Source organism: Ischnura elegans, chromosome 1, assembly GCF_921293095.1.
Source record: "Ischnura elegans chromosome 1, ioIscEleg1.1, whole genome shotgun sequence".
Taxonomy (NCBI): domain Eukaryota; kingdom Metazoa; phylum Arthropoda; class Insecta; order Odonata; family Coenagrionidae; genus Ischnura; species Ischnura elegans.
The window spans coordinates 34,802,712-34,825,315 of NC_060246.1; the positions used below are offsets into that span (position 1 = coordinate 34,802,712).

The 22,604-nt window shown below is 36.2% G+C and overlaps 1 protein-coding gene across 5 annotated transcripts in view; it reads right to left on the reverse strand.

The window, feature by feature from the left end:
• LOC124158725 (adenomatous polyposis coli protein-like) overlaps positions 1–22,604 on the reverse strand; it is a 389,744-nt gene that overhangs the window by 13,496 nt on the left and 353,644 nt on the right. For 4 of the 5 annotated variants that reach the window (XM_046533985.1, XM_046533994.1, XM_046534017.1 and 1 more), the window contains 10 exons: positions 21,633–21,909; positions 20,030–20,338; positions 18,121–18,242; positions 16,835–17,023; positions 16,028–16,210; positions 12,983–13,131; positions 10,474–12,818; positions 3,573–3,717; positions 1,903–2,078; positions 1,648–1,814 (listed from right to left, as the gene is read on the reverse strand). In XM_046533985.1, the coding sequence (XP_046389941.1) occupies positions 1,648–1,814; positions 1,903–2,078; positions 3,573–3,717; positions 10,474–12,818; positions 12,983–13,131; positions 16,028–16,210; positions 16,835–17,023; positions 18,121–18,242; positions 20,030–20,338; positions 21,633–21,909 (4,062 nt within the window). The remainder of the gene's footprint in view (positions 1–1,647; positions 1,815–1,902; positions 2,079–3,572; positions 3,718–10,473; positions 12,819–12,982; positions 13,132–16,027; positions 16,211–16,834; positions 17,024–18,120; positions 18,243–20,029; positions 20,339–21,632; positions 21,910–22,604) is intronic. The other variant, XM_046534002.1, reaches the window with a different exon arrangement.

Sequence of the window (22,604 nt, forward strand, 5' to 3'; positions counted from 1 at the left end):
ACATTATGACACAAAACAAGAAATTACTTAATTGACCAACAGAACAATTTATGTGAAAAGGTTGATTTACAGCCAAACTTGCAAAATTCTGCTCTATTCTACTCAAAAGAAGCTCTGTAATTTAATAAGCAATGCACATCATTTTGCACCCAAAAAGCTGTGATGTGCTGACAATAAGCAGCAGTAGAGAAGAATGGGAGGAGTAGGAAAGACAATGACTCTATCAGAATAGAATTGAAATAAAATATATTGTGTGAAAATTTTGCCATTAACTCCATCACATATAATTTTTTTTCTCTATGCCACAAGAAAAAAAATCCTTTACATTCCAGAATTTACAAGGTTTTTTTTTAGATGTTATATAAGGTAATTAAATCAGAGTAGCTGATACACAGTCACGGATTTTAGCATTACACATTTAAGTCAAATCAACGTATGATTCATTTTCCTTAAATTCTAATCTTGTCCAAAATGGGTTAATCCAGCTAGCTTAGCATATTAAATGCAGATTTTATCATTCACATCCCTTTCCATGCAAATTCAGAACAGAACTAATTGTGCATAGCCAATTTGAAAGTACATACTTAAAGAGAGGGGGGAGCTCACTCCGATGGATTCCTGATTCAGCATAAGAAAATTGATAACTTAAAATCTAATGATACAAACCATAAATTTCAGGCCCTATGCCCTACCCATTAGGAAATTTTGCAGTTTCATTCATTGGAGTACCATTATAATTCATGAAACAGTGAAATTAAATATTTTATTTCAATTGCCATAAGTAGCTTGTATACCCCATAGAAAACATAAATACATTTTTTATGATTGTTCCCTGATATGATAATATTTCATGTTTTAGTTCCTTCAATATTTTTGGAATAAATCTAGCTGTAACAATAACGACATCACAGAGCACTATGCTCATTTTCCATGGGGCCATACGCTTAGTTTTTCAGAAGTTTCAAGGGATCCTATTCTTGTCGTTTCTCCCAAATGTAAAATGTTTGGCAAAAAGTTGCCGAGTTTTCAGGATCCTTATTACTAGGGGAAACTGATATCTTTATTACTTTATTTTACCCCTATACCACTTGCTCCTGTAGATAATAAGCATAGTCGGATGGGGGGATGTGGGGGCATATGTCTCCCCAGACTCTTAAAACATATGCAAGATTTTTCATACGGTCCCATTATCATTGCGTTCGTTTCGTATTACGAGGTGCCCTTGTGCCCCCCCCCCCCCCAGGGCAAAATCTTGGATACGGCCTTACTTGTGCCCCCCCCCCAGAAAGAAATCCTGGGTCTGCCCCTCACCATAAGTCACCATATCATTAACAATTCCATTTTGAGGAGTTAAAATTTAAGACAGTGTCCTGTGACAATGGAAAGTCATTACTTGGGGTGAAAAATGACACATAATGTCATCATTCTCGCCCTTCAAATGGATCAGGTTGATTCCAGTCGACCTCACCTCCTGAACATGTTAAGCATTTTTCCACAACGACATTTCTTTGAATGGTAAAGAAAATTAAACTGATAAATTAATACAATTAAACACCCAAAGCAACAGAATGCATGAAAAAGAACCAAGAAGTGCTCCAACCAAAGCCACATAAAATGTCACATTTTATTGTATGAAACCTAAAATACCTTATTCAAGTGTACCTTAAGAGCAGCATCATGAGATATTTTTGGTTCGTCATCGATGGTAAGTGAACTCAAACTGGTGGCTGTAGAAAATTCTATTGGTGTGTCTTCCTCTTTAAAAGCAGCAACATCATCCTCAAACACACTGGATTTATTCTGGATAGGCCTCCCTGAGAATTGATTAATCAGCCATTAGCAATGAATGGATTGGATGCCAAAAAAAGTAAAATATGCTTATAATTTCCAAACTTAAATTACCAGCAGTATGTCTCAACACTGGAATGGACTGTGGTTGTGCTCTCACAGCGACGCCCCCCTCAGCAATTCTACTTGTGAAATCCACTGGTGCCTTTGAATGTCTTGGACTAGATGGCACTGTTTGTGTTGGAGAATCAGGCAGCTCACTGGGAGAAACTACACCACTTGTGCGCCGGCTACAAATGAGAAAGAAAATAAGAATTGACAATGTAAGCTTAGGTTCATTTACACCAGGCAGTGAGAAATAATTTTGATCACTTCAGTGTCACTAAACAGAACAAAATTAAAAACATAAGCAGATAGGTATAAGGGCACTTGTTTTCCAGAATGAAGGAGTGGAAAAGAGTATTTATTCATTTAAAATTTTACCATACGTAAGGAGTTTGTTTTTCACCCTAGAAGAGCAGCTAGGGGTCCATTTAAACTCCTTTTATTATTAAATGCCTAAAACGTCTATTAATAGAGAAAAGTATCATATTTTGAGATATTGTTGGTGCATCTTTTTGGGTTTAATATTTTCCCTAACTACTCTGCCTTAATGTAAAAGAACCTTTATAATTTGAATTCAATGTAAATGGGTTATAATTCAATATTTCTTGCCTGTAAAATTTTATGCATCAGGTATTATTGGTATTCCTCTTTCATCCATATTTTGGTACACTTGTGACACTAGTATTTTCGTTATAAAGCAATATACAGATTGTGGGGTGCCATCAGCATTCTCTACAGTATCATTTCATTGTTAATAAGAAAAATATCTTAATTTTTTCATACTTTTCCCAATATATATTTAAAAAAAGCCTATTAACTACTTCACCCATCCACAAAAATCAAAAGTTCAAACATACAACATAAATTCCCATGGGGGGCATGAAAGCAGAAAGAACGTATAACACAAAATGGATGAGGACCCTTTCCCCTCCCGTGAATTTATATAGAATTTTTAAATATTAAAGTAAATATTTTAAAGAGTGAGACATCAAGGATATAAAGCCCAAAGTCAAATGGAAAGACAATGATCATTCAAACTACCATTCCAAGGATAGCATCTTACAAGGCATTTGGGTTAGTTATACTACTGAGGCAGAATAGAGTCCAGCAGTCCAGAGCAACCTAACACCACAAAATGTCATACACTTGAACCTACAGCTTATTTAGGAGTATTCCATGTAATTTGTACTGTGTAACCACGACAAAAGGCATTCTCATTACAGGCGTTGCCAGATATGACAACTTAATGGGCTTGGTGAGATTAGTAATAATTATAATAATGATTATTTTCACTTTTAACTTCTATCAAAACGATTATCCCACAAAAATAATGGCATTAATGCAAAAAAAGATTAAACGGACCTCGTTAAAGTACTTTTATATCCTACTTATATCTGAAATTTAAATAGAAAAGTAATAAATCATTTGTACTTCAAATCACCATCATATATAAAGTAAATATATATTTCCACAATAATTTGTTAACATGTTTAAAAAAATACTGTTACAGGTTCAGTCTCAATAAAGAGTTGACTGCAAATATGATGAGGGTTACTCATGCACGCTAACTTCATTTTCATTTTGCAGGCTTTCAACAACCTTCATTAGTGACAGCCCACACTAGCGGATATACCACCAGCAAGTCAGAAAAAAGGTATGCTTAGGCAGAAAAAAATTACCTAAAGTCACTTATCACAGAGCTGCGATCATCATGAATGGAATGTTGCTCAAAGCTGCTGAGGGATCCCAAGGAACTGCAACGAGAGAACATCAACGGCGTCTCTTCGGCATAATGGTCAGCACCACCAAATGTCACAACTTTACCTGAAAAATAAGATGAATAAACAATCCTTATTAAAAATTGGAAAAAGAATAAGTCAACTTAAGAAAAAGTTGGAAATACATATCAGACATAAATAAACCATTTGACATGATGTAAAGGTAGGCCCATTATACAGCAGTGGATAGGGGGGCTATAGCCCCCTCCCCTTTGGGTATCCAATTCACACAAGATAGAATGGTAATTTTGTTCGGACCACCACTACTGCAGGGAGGTTACCCTTTACTTAGCCCCCCCCCCTTGTACCTATCCTGGATCCGCCACTGCCATTATATATAATCTGGATGCAACAAAATTATGGATTCCTTTAACTTTGCAGGCAGAAGAACTGACAGCAGTGGATTTAGGTTTGAATTTTAGTGGTTGAAAATTCAGAAGCAGAATATCAAAAAATTTAACATTTTGATATACGTAGGTATTAGTCAATTTGAACCATTAATGTAGCTTTTTTCTCCAGTTTGTCGAAAACAATGTTAAGAGTGATTATATAGCATAAATATGGTCGCTATCCAAGAAATAAATTCCTCTAATTCCAAAAATTTCATGTGTATTCCCAGGACATAAACAGTCTTATATTTTTAATTTTCATCTTGGGTAAAAATGTTACGTTGTGAAAAAATGTGATGATGAGCATCTGATGTGATTTTACATACTGAAAAGACAGTGAAAAAAAAGGTGAAAAATTTTATGAAAATTAAAATTTGTCATTTTCTGCACTCAGGATACCTAGGCCCCATTACACTAAAATGTTCCCCAGTAACTTTGAACAAAGGTTCATTTTCTTCACTACTGAATCGCAAAAAAAATCTGCAAGACTTCCCAACATCTTTGCATGGATCTTCAAACCTTAATGCTAACATTGTTCATTTAAGGCAGCACTTGAGAGGCCCTACACTTAACATGTACATACATAAGTATTTAAAATCACCTACGGAAATAGCAGTAAATGAAAAGCTTCCCCAAATGAATATATTATCAATATTCATTTTGAAACCTTACAAAGATTTTGATCACAATATGAGTAGCATTCACTGTTAGGTAATTACACTACTGTGATCCATGCAAGGTGTTACATTTTTATTATTTGTAGGCAATGTAGGCATGCACAAAATAAAAAAACCTACTTTTGAAGAACTGAGTAGCTTTTCAAAATTTATTCCAACATTTGGAAATTGCATTCAGCTAATGCAAAATTAATTTTTCAAATTTATATTGGGATGTGTTTTGTTATCAATGCTTAGATCATTACTCTTAAGAAATTATCTATCAACGTTAAAAAAGTAGCAGACCCCGTAAATACCATGTATAGTGGAAAACCGTTTGAAAGCAGGTAAACAGGAACTCGACTGTTAAGTGAAAGACACAAATGTTTCCATGAAAATTTCTGATTAGGTTTTAGACGTATGATTTTCCTTATCTATGAATAATTCGCTGATAATTTTTGACCCCCAATGTCTTTATTAGCTATGCAAGATAATCTCAGAAGTAGCATGTCACGATGTAGCAATAAACCAAATGGTGCAAGAGTTACCTTTGGTGTTTTTCTATGGTGGCTATTGCCCTCTATATGTACCAAGATTTATTCTTTCACTTGGAAAACATAAATAACAATCCATTTCAAAACAGTTTGTAAGTGATCATAATCTAGTGATGATGAAATGCCATCTAACATTAAAGAGATTACCGAAATCAGTGAAGAACTCACGGCAATTAGAGAAACTAAAGAATCCAAAAAATCAACATGCATTTCAAGAAGTAGAAGAGAGCTAGATAGGATTAAAGGAGACTGAGAAATAGCTGGGAGAATATCAAAAGCGGGCTTCAAGAGACTGCTTTAGAAGTTCTGGGGAGAAGAAAATTTGTTAAGAAAAAGCCACGGATCATGGATGACATCTGAGCCTGGGACGTGACTGGGCCTCATTGAAGAACAGAGAAAAAATAAGAACGTGAAATCTGAGGAAGGAAAGGCTTGCTACAAGAGATTAAAGAAAAAGATTTGTCACAAGACAAGAAAAGCTAGGGAAGCATGGATGATGAACTTATGCAAGGATGTGCAAAATAATCTTGTACGAGGGAAAGTAGAAGCTGCCAATCGAATAGTAAGGAATAATTTCAAGGAACAGAGTACAAAATGTAATACCATAAGAGAGAAGGATTGGAATATTTTCATTGAAAACGAAGACAAAGTGAAAAGTCGGAAAGAATAGCTGGAAGAGTTACATATGTATATACAACAGAAGCAAACTCAGTGAAAAAATTTTCCAATAAGAAAAAGAGAGGGAGACGGCATCTTTAGATCAGAATTTGACTCTGCAATAAGAGACCTGCTAAAGAATAGGGCACAAGGACTAGACAATCTTGCAGCTGAACTAATTAAAAATGCAGGAGAGAGGACTTCAACTCTGCTGTACAAAACCATCGACAAAATGTAATCTACAGGAGATATACCAAGTGACTTAGAGAACACTATCAAAATTCTTATTCCCTGAAAGAAGAGAGCAGAGAAGTGTGAAGATTTTAGTACCATAAGCCTGATGACATGTGTCGAAAATACTGACGAGAATCATCTACAGGGTAATGGAACAAAGAGCAGAAGATTTCCTGAATGAGGGCCAATTAAAAAAAAATTATGTAAAGAATGGAAAGGACAATGGCCAGATATCAGCTGAAAATCAACAAAAAGAAGACTAAGACATTACTATGCAGCAAAAGAAAGGAGGACAAAGGCAAGGACAAACATTAAACTAGGAAAACAAAAGCTTGAAGGAATGAAAGAGTTTGTAACCTAGGAAGCCAAATAACCAATAGTGAATAAAGTAAGAAAAAAATAGTATGTTAACACAGGGGAAGAGGGCTTTTGACAAAAAGAAGAATCTATTTACAGCTGAAAATATAAATATGAAAGTGAGGAAACAATTCATCTGATACTACTTATAGAACATGTTCCTCTATGGGAGCAAGGCTTGGACATTGCAGAGAAGTCAAGAGTGTAATCCCTCAAAATGTAGTACCATTGGACAATGAAGATAAAATGGATTGATCGAGTAAGTAATGACAAAGTGCAAAGAAGAGTGGGAGAAAAGAGCTGTATTTCAAAAACCATGAGGAGAAGATGGGGCAACTTAGTTGGCCACATTACGAGGCATGATGGCCTGATGAAAACAATAGTAGAAGGACGTGTGGAAGGGAAGAAGGGCATGGGATGGCCCTGAAAGAGCTACATCGAACAGGTTATTAAGGATACAAAAGAGAAAAATTATGTCACTTTGAAAAGGATAGCGGATATAGGAGATGAATGGAGAGCTGAGTCAAACTGATCAAATAATTGTTGACTTATGATGATGATGAACAGTAGTTTGCAACAGGGATTTTAAAAATGTTTTCAGATTTTCTTCCAGAGATTGGTCAAAATATTTTTGATCTTCTCTGGTACAGAATTGGACAGGTTCCCTTCCATTTTTCATACTAGAAGATAGAGCCAAAGGAAATTCACTTTCTAATGGCCTATCGACAGATTTTTGACTTGGTATATATGTACATATCATAAATTGGAAGGAGATGGGAGATTACAAACTTTAAGACAAATCTCTGAAAATTAATCTCTCTCATTGTGAAGGGGGATTTAAAAAAAATTCAATGACTACTCATTCTATAAACAGCAAAACAAGTCTAAGATATACTGTCATATTGTTAAGGGTAAGAGGAGAAATATAGAGGCTTATTCAAGACGGTAAACCATATCAGAGGAGGAGTGAAGTTGAATTACAGTTGCTGTTCATTCAAATAGCTATTGCTTATCTAACAGTCAGAAAATAACTGTAGGAATTTCATAGCTTATCTTCTACCAACATTAAAGCAGACAAGAGAAACTTTGTACACCAAGGATTTTGACTCAAAATAGGAAACTCTTAAGTCTTTTAAAACTTCAAGCAATAACATTTTTCTTTAGGAGGACATTAATATTTTAAGATCCAATAGCAAATTTACAATTATTATTGAGTCCTGCACCATTATTCATAAATTTCAATGTATTATAGGTCAAAGGTGATTGCTCTGTGTACGGTTTTACCACCCATAGGGAGGAGGATATTTTGGCAAGAAGCCTTTTCTAAATATGTACATGTAGGTCACAGACCTATTTTTTTATATGGTTATTGAATAAAAATAATATCAAAAATGAAAGTCTAGCATGGTAAAATTCCCAAAATTTATAGTTTTTGGTGAAATGCAATGATGAAAGTTTTGAAACCATGAAAAATGAATTAACCACTATATATAACTATAAGAATGACAAAATACCTAGGGGAGTTTCATATGTGGTGAGTCGAGGGAACTAGAACGAGACTACCACTCAGCGAAAGGAAGGGTTGGACAGTGGAGAGGGGTGGGGGAGGGGAAGACACGTGCTCTCTCAGTCTTCTAAGCAGCGAGACACTGGAGATGTTATGAATGAGAGAAAAACACTTCCAATCTTGCAATACTGTGATGTCATTACATACATATTTTCAGGGCAAATCCGGGAAAACTATGTGATTTATGCAGTTTAGGTCCATTCCATCCTATCTTGCTTGAGTGCGCTCATGCAATGTTTGTTTCTTTGAAATTAGTGCTGTTTGGACAGTTTTAAATATTAGCCTAGCCTTTCTCTAACTAGAAAGCTTAGTGTCCATCAACTAGAGTAATACAAAAATTTGGAATCCATATTGGTTAACATTAAATACTAAGGTTATTCATTCAATGAGTCATGTGGGGAAATGAAAATACAACTGATGCTCATAGAACATCAAGGAGGGCATACAGAGAAGATGTTTTGAAAGTGAAAATTTCTCAGCACTTTTTGGGTGCATTCAAATGAACGAACTTGTGATTCTTGGATAAATTGATGCGTACAATTAATGGTGCCATGCTTAAAAAATTTAAGTTATGCCATAAATATACCATGTTTTGACTCATTGTTTTTTCATATTTGGTGCATATAATAAATCCTGAAATCCTTAGGAGGTAAAACACTAGCTGTGGCAAGTTATTGGTTGTCACTCAAGAACATAGTACTCTGCAAGAACACACTAATTAGGTAAATCAAGCTACCAGCCTGGTTCAAAAATTGGGGAGCAGAGTGGTAGGTTGTGTGAAAATAGTCCGACTGGTGAGAAGGGAATGGGGAGGACTCCTCAAGAGAAACCACTTCCTATTGTTCTCAGGCAACATGATACTTTTTCTCAACACCTATGAACCTTTTTCTAGCTATGGAGCTTCAAGCTCTTTCCCTTCCAACTACCAATTCCACTTCCATTTACAAATGATCTTTTATGTGAGAACTATTTTCTTACGTCATATCCTTACATAACATCAGAAATATGTTGTGTCTCATTCTTTCTTGAGTTTTGTGCACATTAAAAATATTTCAATCCATTAAAGGTACAATACCGATTGCCAAAAGTCATTGTTAAATACCTTTGGGCGCAACAGATCACTCATGTTGCACTTGGCCTTCAGAAACACAGTAGCAGTTGGCTTTCAAGTGCATTGACATAGATAGGCTGCAAAAGGTCAGTAGGTCAGAAAGAGGGAGAGGTTAAACAAGTTTCTTTTGATATCTTGTGCTTTTATATTTTCCTTACAAGCTAATGATTAATGATCCCTGTAACATGAACTTTGTGTGATGGTCTGGAGTGTCTGGGGCCTGTAGGGTGGCCTCAATTGTGGATTTTGGGAAACGTGTGACAAAGGGCTGAAATTCTATGGTCTTGACGGTAGCTCCATCTCTAGAGGAAGGGGAAGATTCACACTATATCAATGATAGTGACTAGAGAGGTTATTGGACAGCTTTTTTCAATTTCAGCCGACTGTGGGCTGTTCTTTTGGCAACAGCACCATATCAAGAAAAATGAATAAAAAAATTCATGCACTGGAGGCTGGTGGTGTGTTTTGTACACTCTAATGTTTACTAACAACTCAATCAGTGAACCATTTATTTCATTCATCCTCAATTTCAACTTTCATTCCTTATTTTGATTACCAGTTTCATTTCATATGATTCTTGCAGGTAATATTCTAATTCTAATATTCAGCTGCTTATCACTACCATTGCTGTGAATCTAATGCCCACCCTACCTCAATAGCTAAAACTCCTGATTTTGTATGAGAAAGTTCATTTTGTGCAAAAAAGTTTACTTGACGGCTTCAGAAAACATACATGAAATCTTAAGTTCATCTGATCTTAAATACTCCAAAAAGTGTTGAGTAGTTTACGTACTGTCATACAATTACAATGAAAACAACACTTCAGACCTGAAAACCATTGAAATTAACATAGTTGATCAAGATTTTCATATGATCAATGATGAGCAAAATCTTTTTGGTGATTTAATTGAGGAGAATACCAGCGATTCATCTTTCATGAAATACATCATCTACCTAATAATGGCGTTCACAAAAACACCTTATGATAGGGAAGTGATCCATCGGACATCAGATTTACCGGCAAGCAACAGTTAGGCATCCCATTTTTGTGTTGGTGAAAGTTTTTACTAATTCTCTGATGAAGATAGATAGTTAACATTATCATTGCATCAAACACTACCTATTACAAACTTCAGGCATAATAAACCTTTTCAGCATCACAGTTAAAATATAAAAAAACTATACTACAAAATTTACCTATACCAAGCATATCTATCAAATTGTAATGTACAGTATGGCCATAAAATTAGAAACTAATGACAAAATTGATATCTTACCTCCTTCTCGATCCGGTCTCATTTCCTCTTTCAAATCTCGTGCGCATGTTGTAACTCCTGGACTTCGACCACACTCACTGGGCACCTTTGGAGAGTCTTGGCTTCCCGACCCACTGGGAGAGACAATACCCTTTGGAATCCTTCGCACAACTCCCAAACTGCACTCTTGTCCTCCAGGTGATATCACCTCTTGATAACCAGGGACGACCTGCTCCGAAATTGACCCAGGAGAGGCTGATGGGGTTTTGGGCAACTCCTGGGCTAAGCCAGAAGAACTTGAAGGAGACCCCTGAATTATTTCATCAGGAACACACACTTTCTCATTAACTGGCTCACTTCCTCTAGCATCAACACTATGCAGGGAACTGAGTGAACTCACACGAGAGAAACATACAGGAGTGCCCTCCACACCATACTGAACTGGTTTCTCTGGGGTTAAGAGACCAGAGCTTTCACATTGACGAATTGAGGTAGGAGCCGGGGTCAACTGATGTTGAGTTTTCTCCTTGGGAAAGTCTTTTTCCTCCTTGATGCCACTGCACTCTCCTGACAAAACTTCTTCTACCTTGGGGGAAACACCATTCCTAGCAGTTTGGTCTTCCACTTTTTCTTGCTTGATTTCTTTCTTTCCCGAAGGCTCTTCCTGGACATTTTCCAAGGTGGGGGCAGTCTCCCTGAGATCAGACATTGATGTTGCAGTCGAAAAATTGCATGGTGTTTCATATGGAGTGCCCTCTGTACAGTATGTCATAACAGTGTCATCATGAACAGAAGCAGATGTACGGTCATAGTACATGGGAGATGGTTCATTCTCTCTGTGTGACACAACACCAGCAGATGCTGGAGGAGGCATCAATGAAGCTGAACCCTTCGACCCCAAGTCAGGATCTTCCCCTTCTGCATACCTCAAACTATAGTTGGTGGGCTGATCAGGATTATCCAGATCAGTCTCAGTGTAAACACCATAGATGCTACTTTCATTTCCATGCACAGGAATTCTACGAATTCGACTAGGCCCACACTGCTTGACGCACGTAGGATATTTCCTTCCATCCTGAGATGCTGTAGCTTTGTCCGTATCTGGCTTCTTAGGCTCCATAGTTGGTGTTCCATCTTCCGAGTATTTTAAGCTGTAATCAACTGGCTGATCTTGGACTTCATCTTCTACATAAACATAGTCCGAATACTTGCTGTGTGGAGAGGCAGATTTATGTGGAGAATATCTTCCTTTGTTATCTGCATGAAAGGAGCTGTATGATGTTTTATGCTCAGAAAACTGACGGTTTCCGTTGGTACTGGGAGAATCCATTGCACTTGATGGTCTAGCTTCCCCTCGTGGCACACTTTCATCTTTTGATGGTCTCCTCCTGTAGTCCTCACCAGATTTATGAGAGGATGCACTTTCACTGTTCACAGTTGACCATGCCCTCTGCTGAGGGGGGGCTGAACAACAGTCTCTCTCACTGTTCCCATAACTAGGCTCTGGAAGCCTTCCTCTATCCTGTCTCTCAACACTGTCCTCAACAGTTGCTTCAGACCCTGCTTCTTCCCTCCTCTGCCTCCTGCAAGGTAGACCGGAGTCTTCCCAAGCCCGGCCGTTTGGAGGTAGCGAATGCTGTCGGACCACACTGTGACCAGATCGACCTACACATGCAGAGTCAGAACGAGTGCTTGTAACAGATTCCCTGCTCTCTGAGCGAGGGACAGGCTGACCGACACGAGTTGGGATCTGCTGCCGATGACGTGATCTACGTGAAGTGGATCGGGTCATAGCCGATGGATCATTCGCATCTGGTGACGGCAGAAGATGTGGGGATGATGAGATGAGACCTGAGGCACAGGAAATGGGCAAGGATGACGGAGTGTTCATGGACCCTGAAGGCGGGGGAGGGCTACCACTAGGTTCAATGTTTTCACACGTTTCGGCCAGAGTTTGATCGAGTTCCTGTTGCAAAGCTCTCCTCTTGCGAGCCTGTAGACTTGGAAGGTTGTCCTCTGAGAGCTGGGTGGTGTGGGAATGATGATGGTGATGAGAGTGGTGTGAGTGATGGTGGGAGTGTGATTGGTGCTGCGACTGTGATTGGTTTTGGGGTTGCTGTTGGGCACTGAGAAGGTTTTTCAGGGCGGCACTAGAGCCCATTGAGATCATCTTGTGCTTGGAATGAACCAAAGAGCGAAGCATGCTCATGGCTCCCATGTCCAGGAGAGCTCGCTGGTCCTCTCCATCTCCACAACGAGCAGACAAGTTCCACAGAGTACCGCAAGCATTGCTCACGATGGTCAGGCTGGGAGATTTCAGTTGTTGCAAGAGAACTTTCAAGCATTCATGTTCCCTTAAGATTTGCCTGTTAAAGTCGAAGAGAGAGAGAGAGAGCGTTAGTTCACTTAAAAATAAGAACCAAGTCGACCAAAAAAATTCCAGGAAAATGAAGACAAAAGAATCATCACAGTTTGAATAAAAATCCTAAGAATAGATTAAATGGCATAAGCGATTCCAAAAACTGCTCACCTGTAATCCTCTCTAACTGCTATTAGACTAGATATATTCCTTAAAATTCCACCAGCATTCTCAATGATGGCAAGAGTTTTGGATGGAGATTTGTAAGAAAGCATTTCAACAAGGAATGCCAGAGCACCTTCAACAGCACATATGTCCGCCTGAAATGAAGGACACCACTATGAGATATCACAGATAAAAGAATTAAGGAAACAGATGTATGCATGGATGAATGAAACTGTATAGAAGCAGTGGGAATGACCTCTGATGTTCCTGAATTAATTTCAAACTGAGACTGCTATACTGAAGAGTCATATTAAACTCCTGGCATCATACGTCATGCTTATATTTCATGCAAGGTGTCATATGCCAATGGCATTATATCTTGGGGGTATTCAACTAAATGTTTTTTTTTAATGTAAAAGAAATGAAATAAATAATATATATTTGAGAAAACTACACTAAATAATATTCAACCCAAAATTTATGCATATTAAATATGAGAAACTATGAATTCTAATAACTAATAAGCAAGTGCTACCGTAAATGAAAAATTATTCGAAATTGCTTCAAGTCTAGTGACCCTTCTCAAACTAACAGTCCCTGAGGCTGAATTCACACACACATTTTTTTCTAGCCAGCCACATTTACAAGATATTGCAGAAAAATTTAAGCTGATGAAATTTTTTTTGGAAGTTTGTAGAAATTGGTCACTAATTAATGGCAGCAACACACTCAGCAGTTATGATGAAAAGATTCTAAATTTATGTTAGAATTTCTTCACAGATGGGATTTGCACAAAAAATACTTGCCAGTACAAATCTAGTCTAAGTCAACTAATGAAATAGAGATAGAGATCAAATGCCTAAATAAAATCACCCAGGAATCATTCTCTTCCATATCAAAAACAGAGAAAATCAAGTATTAATTCTAAAAAAGGTAATAGCAAGTAAAAACCAAAAGAAAATACAATACTTTACAAGATAGAAGCAGGAAGTTTTTTTCTTTGGTCAAAACAAAAACAAAAAAGCCTGATAGTCGGTTAATTTGGAACTAAAAGTCCCAAATATCTCTATCCCTCTCTTTACGTTCAGGGGTTGATGGATGGTAAATGTAGTGGCTCTACCCTAAGTAGTAATCGTTACTCTGAACATCTTCAAAATCATGGTGACTTGTCATAACAGGTTTTTCAATAGGGTGACTCCAGCAATTGAGTAACAAGCATCAACTCTATTAATAAAAATAATAAAAAGTAGGGACTCTGAGATTTTGCTAATAAGTTTTTTTAAAGAATCATCTCATGAGAGCATTAAAGTTGTGATTTTTATGTTTAAAATCATAGTATGTTTAAATTCAAATGATAATAAATATGGGCAGCTTCTAAATGTAGTCCGACTGAGCACAAATATTTTGTCACAATGAGATTAAATTTGTACGTTTTACATTTGCAAAATTCAACGAAAGTTTACTCATAAAAATTTAATGATTTTTAGCTGTAATAGCAATTTTTAAACCTAATTTCATATTTTTATAGACCTGCAAGGCATGATGATACAAGGAAAAAAATATGATGATTCTTTAACTTTTATTTTGATATGTAGGTTATGACATGTGAGGAAAGTCATCACCCCATATGAAGAAATCATGTCATTAACTTTAGAATGAAATAAACACTTGGTTATAATTAATATGCCACTGTCACTATCTTCAGTCTAATAGCGGATGTGACCATGATATATATGTTGCCAGATCATAATTATGGTGGGATCTGTGCATAACATTTTCTAAGTGCTGCAGAAATAAGACTTGCACTGTGAGAATTTTATTCAAGGAGCTTTCCATTTAAAAATTGACTTTTCGGCCATAACTACTCCTTCATTATGTGCAAAGAGTGATTAAAGGATAAACTATTGTATTATATATTGTACTATAACAGACTGATTTTGAGCATATGTATTGCTGTCCTTATGGAATGAACCGTAACTAACCTTCATTATGTGCAGAGTGATTAAAGGATAAACTATTGTATTATATATTGTACTATGTATAACAGACTGATTTTGAGCATATGTATTGCTGTCCTTATGAAATGAACCTGGAGCAATGGCATTCACCCTGTGGCAAGGAAATTTGATGCCAATGGCAGAGGGTCAGTAGCGCGAGTGTCACTGCCATGGTGAGTATGCAAAAGAATTGCTAACATTGCCATTTGATGTTGCATGCAATATTTCCTAAATGAAATTGTAGAAAAAATAACTCGGGCAAGCAGCTATTGCCATTTTGAACATGGGATGTCAAATGAAGTTTAATAGGGCAGATATTTCTAATTCTCAACATCTCTGGATTAAATAGTGTCACCACTAGTCTATACCTCGATCAGAGGTAATATTGATCAGAGAAAGTATCCTTGAAGACCTTAACACTGAAACAGTGTATTTGATCTCTATAAAGTTGTATCAGCTGTCAAAAGAATATCTTTTTAACTCCTGTTCATGAAATTTGGGCCCTTACAGAAATTTCACCTGCTGTTACCTTCATTTTTTTTACTGTTTTTCCTGAACTATTTTTACCCCTGAGCCCCTACACTAGAGTGATTACAAAATAACAAAGTTTTAAAATACTATCATGCTTTTTAGGATTATTGTTCCAATCTGGTCAAAAAATATAGTGCAAAAAATTTGTGCTCAGTTGGACAACATATAGAAGCCACCCTTTGGACTCAAGTATTGAAAAATATCAATTTTACCAGTGAAAAAATAAGAATTTTCCTACTTTATAGAGGTGTAGTGCATGGTTGGGTTAAAGTTCTATTCATTCAATGATTCTACAGATTTCTCTGATGTGATGTAAACTGCATCATCATCTAATTTGGAAGAGTGTCAGAGGAAGGTTTACTTACCCTTTCACAACTGCTCACTCTCCGGAAACCTACCCACCCTATATCTATTTGTACTTCCTATCACTTTCATTCCATATAGAACTTTCCAATTATTAACATGGCTATTATTTTTATATAACATTAAATATGTTACAGTAGGTGGGACCTTCGACACTCACCTTGTTCATACTGCAATGTGCTGAAAGGTTCCAAAGAGCAGATAAAATGGACTTCAATGTAGATTCCTTGGTAGCCTCCATTGCAGCACGCATTAAACCAGTTACGGCACCAACTTCCCGCAGAGTTTGTTTACTGGCAGCATCAGCTCTCCATGAAAGATTTCTGAGAACACTAGCTGTGACCTGCACATAATGAGAAAAGTTATTTCAGGGATCTGTTGGAGGCTGTTTGCATATCATTTCTATACATTCCTATCCTCCATCTCATTTTAAACAAAGTGCTTTGTCAGCCTTGAATAAAGCTCCATCTTATCATGACCACAGATCTTTGGATCACGGATGGGTCCTTTCATCATACCATCAAGACTTATGTCTTTAAATTTACTTTTACTCTGTAGGACAAAATGTAGAACACAACATGAAAGTATAAAATCGAAAATACTTTTTTCTTTTTCATAAAAAATTGATGGCCTACAGCAAACACACAAAAAAATACTTCAAACACAGCATTTGGAAATGTAACCAAACTTAATCAAAATATCATAACAGTTCTAAAATTTAGCCACAGAGCTCAAGGGAATTTTATGTATTAAGACGGCAATTTTCACTCAGAAAAAATTTATTCATCTTTATATTCATTCTTCTTATAAATATTTAAATATTTTTCGTTTCACCTATGAAAATAAGAAAATTTAGAATTCATTAGGAATTCATCTAAGAAGCTGGGTACGTCTCTGAACTGCATAGCAAGCCCTAAAATAAACCCTATTAAAATAAAAAAAGATGAGTGAAAATTCTAACGCTAACCTGACGTAGGTCTTCACTAGGAGACTCCAGTTGGGCTACAAGAGCTTTCATAAAAGGCCTGAATGAGCAGAGAAGAGCCTTGTTTGTTCCATCACCAAAGGTGAGGTTGGTCAAAGCCATTCCAGCATAGCGTCTCAACATCACACAATAATGATCACTAGTGGTGCTTCCATGTGCTTCATGGTCAACCTGAAGAAAAGAATTACACAAGAATGAATTAAAAAGTTGCCAATGATGATACACCAAAAGGAGTAGTGATTTATGAAAGTATGTATAACGCTTCTAGATAAATTTAATGCAGCAGAAACTGCCATTCAACAGGCAAAAAATTCGTGATCCTCAGTAAACTGCATACATATGCATGTATTTAACGAGGAATGCATGCAATATTCAATTAACTTTTAAATGCACTGCTCACATAATAGCTTGAAAATATGAAAAAAAAATACAGGAAGCAAATTCAGGAAAGATTATAAAGTTATTAGATTAAGGAGAACATTTAACAAGTATCATCATACAATTCTCCCATTTTTAAGGACAAAGATATCGTTTCCAAAGCATCATAATACATTTCATTTCCTCAGTAATATACAATACATCTTAACTGATGTTCATCAGGAAGATAAGGTTATTGATGGCAAATATCAAATGCATAATGGCATAAAATGGGAAAATCTGGCCTCCAAAAAGTGTATTTATCATAATGCGTGTTCTTAAAACATGGAATGAAGTTACATACATTCTTTAAATAATCATTTGACCGAAAGAGAGAACACATTTCATCAGTCTCCCAACCTTTACGATGAAATCATAAAATGCACATTCATTTATATACCTACCCATACTATGTGATGACCTAAATTCTTTTCCAACTACATACTTAGAGTGATTAAGATATTGCTTTTAAAGTTTCACCACAGAAGTTGGCACACAGGTGATCATACAAAATAGTTACAAACCTCACAGGGTGTTAGTCTACAAATACTCTGGTTACAAGATTCTCACTTTCTTCCCATATGAACCATCAAGTGGCACAAAAGAAAAGGGATAAGAGCAGAAAGAACTAAGAAGGGAGAAAATGATTCTGGCATCATGAAACGCTGCCAGAATTGCCTAATCCCTAATTGAATTTGTGCATCTTATGTTTTGCTAGTATTCCTTCACAGAATAACTGACATTTGAAAAAACTGAATGATAGGTGATCAGGAAGGAGCTGTCAATCCCATCTCATCATCACAAGGTATTTATATACTATATATAATAATAACGAAAATTTGAACACAAACCTGAATAAGCTCTGCCACTGCATGAAGCCCACCTAATTGGCACATTGCATGTCGGTGCTCCTCATCAAATGACAATTTCATCAAAGCAGCAATAGTGGTTCCTGGATGTCTCTCAACATCTTCTGTAAATCAATAAATTGAAATATGTATTGGCTTTTATATCAGGGTTTTGTAACAATCTAACTATGAAATGTACACAAACATTCATGCCCTGGATGGGAACAATCTACCCCCACAGGGCTCAAATCCGCGACCTTCAGTTTTGCAGGCGATGGCTTCTACAACCATCAAGACTGGCAGCCAAATACAAAAAACACCATTGAATTAGGACCTAGGAATTAAACTAGGACTTTGAGACAAAAAAGAATGAGTTTTATAATGATTACTATAAGACCAGTCTCAATCAACTATTATAACGAGGTAAGGATATAATATTCTTTCATTAAGCTCATTAAATGTTTCGCAATAATAGTTGGAAATTTCAAAAATGTACAATCAAAAGCATCCGATGATATTTATGCAACATTTCTTTTTTAATGAAGGAAAAACAACAAAAAAATTCTCCATGATTTCGACTACATAAATATGGGAAGTAATTGTAACCATTGACTTCCAACCTCAATAAAAGTTATATTTGATTTTAAAGAGACAATGGGAGGCAGATTTCAGAAGTGACATATATAATATGTGAAATTACAAACATTATACATACATATAACAAACCTAGGAATGCTTAGCCTCTCAAGGAGAACAAAACTAACCTAAAAGTAATATCCTCAAATTGCAGGCCGTACACATATTTCTGGCCTTGTCTTCACTTTCAATTTTTCTTACAAAAACCTCCACATAATATTTATTCTATTTTTAAAAAAAGAAAGTTCTATTCAGAGACACACAGAAAAGTATATCATAGTGAAAGAGGGTAAGCAAATGGAAAACAGAGCTTTCTTATGGACCAAAATATCTGTTAAAGAGCTGATATTCACAAAAGGAAGTGTGTAAACACATACTATTACCAGTACATAAATGAGTAAAATGAAGATGGTTTCTAAATGCCACTATCAACTGGGTAAATGTCTTAATTGAAAACGAAGACGAAGTTTAAGTTCGCATGTATCTATTTTTATTAAATGAACAGCATCCACTTACTTTTAAGAGGGCATTGCTATTTTGGTTCTCACATCATTAATTTAGGGTAGGCATTTCATTTCTATTTAAACAGGTAATCCTATCATTTACTGAATTATCCATTCATTCAGAGTCAATGAGTCATGAACTACCCAATTATGAATAAATACAACACGTAATACTATACCCCAAGGAAAAAACAGAGCTGCATGGCCAACAATGGACAAGCCTACAAAGAGGAGGAATGGGAGGGGCATAATAGGCCTGAGCTTCATGGACTCTTGAAGGAACACCGAGTGTACGGAGGGGCTGAATAACATTATCACACAAAAAGTGCTATCCTTATTCCTGGGATACTGGCGAGAAATGCCGAGGGTATTTTCATAAAATGTAGTGACTATGAAAAAAAACAATACTAAGATATTTTATTACACATCCAAAAGCGTTTTTTTTTTAATTGATGAGGTTAAACTGATTAATATTGACAAAATATTTCTACATTTAATGAAATGTAAATATTTTTATTTCAATATCAATAGTTCAATAGCAAATTAAATAATGGACTACGTAAGAGCCGATGTCTCGGCCCGCTGCACTTTTTGCCCGAGCAGCAAGAGCCTATATATCGGCCCTCCACAATAAAGGGTTAATTAAACAGGCAAAACAATAAAACTGCTTTCACTAAAGTTTGCACATGAAAGCTGATGCTTATGGCTGCACCCACATAGCTCTCAGCAGCCCAAAAAATTGGAAAATTGGAAGTACAAACATGACAACTAACCTTGCATTGCTGGAGGTGGTGATGTCTGTCCCCCCTCAACCCCCAGGCTGTCACTCATGTTAGTGTCGGTTCCACTACTTCTACTCCTTCTCTGCTGCCAACTCCTTTGGCCATTTGATGAGTCACGAGAGAGAGAGTCACAGTATTCACGCACTTGTTCAAGTAGTCTTAGCACCCTGGCTTCCCTTCTGCCTCGCTTGTCATCAGCATGAGAATGTACAACATTGTGCAGAGCCCTGGCAGCTCTTCGTCTTGTGGCACCATCAAGTTCACCCCCATGAAGGAGTTGAACAAGTAGAGGAAGACATCCTTTGATAAAAAATGAATTGGAACAGGGAATTATGATTGGTTTTACCAAAACAAAACATTTTACCAATGACTTAATGCCAATTTAAATAAGTATTAAATTAGATTTAAGGGCTATCATATGCACTGACATATTTTCTATTACATATCAGATGATTATACACTATGTTCCATCTAAAATTACTTACAAACTTCATTCAAGTGAGTACATCAAAATATATACATACTAGTCTTCTCATAGTTATACCAAAAATGGTATGAATATCAAGTACAAATATGTAGTTATCCTGCAAATAATGCTTTTTAAAAGTATGTAATATGACTAATTAAAATAATACAAAAAACATCATTTTTGCATTTTTAGTCATTAATATCCCACCGGTTTCTTAAGGATATTCACAAATATTTCCTGGAAAACTTTTATGGAGCAGTAATTAATTCGCAGTCCACAACACACAAAACTACTTTGTCAGACACATTGTGAAGCAAAATAAGGATGAAAGATGTGCCTCAACTTAGGAAGTAACCAGATCAAACAAATGGCACTGCCAGTGAATATTTAAGCTACAGGAGAAAAAGTAAATAATTGAATGACAGGGTGCTAAACAGTCTAAACATAAGCATTTCTGGCTTAAATATTGTTCATGGAGTAGATACTACTGACCACAGTTATGTCAGTCATTCATTATCATCTCCTCCTAAAGATGTCCACCTTAAATGTTCTCAACATGATAGTGGCTTTAAACATTATCCTGAAATACCAAAGATAGAAACAGCAATGACCTAGTTGTGAAGTATGGTATCTAAATAGCTCTGCTAACAAGTTCTCAATTTTGAGCTACAAGGATATGAATAAGTGAATGTTATAAAGTAAGCAGCTATCTTGATTAAAAAAAAAAAAATTGTGGGAATTTATAGGAAAGAGACCTTCCATTAAAGGGATTTTGATTTCTGGGAAAATTAGGGTGAAAATATAATAAAAATGATTTAATATTTTCCTTAGCTTTGGGTATTTACTTCCGGTCCATTGCATTAATGCCACAGATTTTGGAAGAATGTCATGGATTAGGCTAGCAGGTGCTCGATGAGTCAAAAACAAATTTTTCCAGGACGTTCACAATATTCCATGACTTTTTTCATAAGAGTGATATTCCCTGACTATTCAGATTTTCCAGGTTAGAAGACTCCCTTGGCACAAGTGGGGTTAATGTGTAAGAAGGTGAAAAGTTACTATGAACAACTGAAAACTGAATAAAATGATAGGTAAAATGAGAAGGTAGATGGTGAAATTGCTCACCAGATTGTCGCATAGCAATACAGCTGTCGGGAGAACTGCTCATTGCAAGGAGAGTTCGACTCATATCCTCCTTATCATGGGTCCCAAGCATTGACAGTAATCCGTAGACCATTTCAACCTTTGCACCCAATTGCTGTTGGCTGTAGCTTCTCCTTGCAGCCCCATCAGGTAAAGATGCAGCTCCTTCCATAGGTACCCCTCCCATACCTCCAATGAAAGCAGCTCCTCCACCCATTGACCCCACACTTGAAGTAAAACTCATTACACTCGCCATATCCTGCGATGAAAAAAGAGCAAAAATAATTTATTTTAAAGGGCTAAAAATGGTGGAATTAAGAAAAATGTGTATACATATTACTTGAAGTATGGCACTCAATATTCATTTTAAAAGTCAAATAATATCTATACTTTGAATTTACTATTGAGACAAAGGAGCAAAAATCTTTCCGTGGAACAGGTGCCATTTTATGCATCTCAGCCAAAACTGTATCACATTACTTCAAAGTACTAACTATAAAATGTCAACAAAAAATTGAAAATAATCCACACAACCATGGAAAGTAGTGCTTAAAGTTGGAGGAAAAACTTGATATATGTGGAGGGAGGTTAAGCTTGTATTAATGCACCTGCATAAATGCCTCTCTGAAATGAGTGGAAATGGAAAATAGTTCCCCCCATTACTCCACACTTGAGTAATCATCACATTACAGAGAGATTCACATATTGGCTCAATGAAATCAAGCATGAATACTATAACTGCAAAGAAATATATTCCTGTGTTACAATTAATACAAAATTCATTATAAATAATAATACATAATATACAAAATTCCTAATTAAATCACAAAATAAAAGGACATTTTCATTCACTAAATACACAGCCAACCTAAAAAAGAATTTTACAGATATTCATTGTCCATTTACTTGTACAGGGGTTATAGAATAATAGTGTACGAATATCACTTTCTTCCT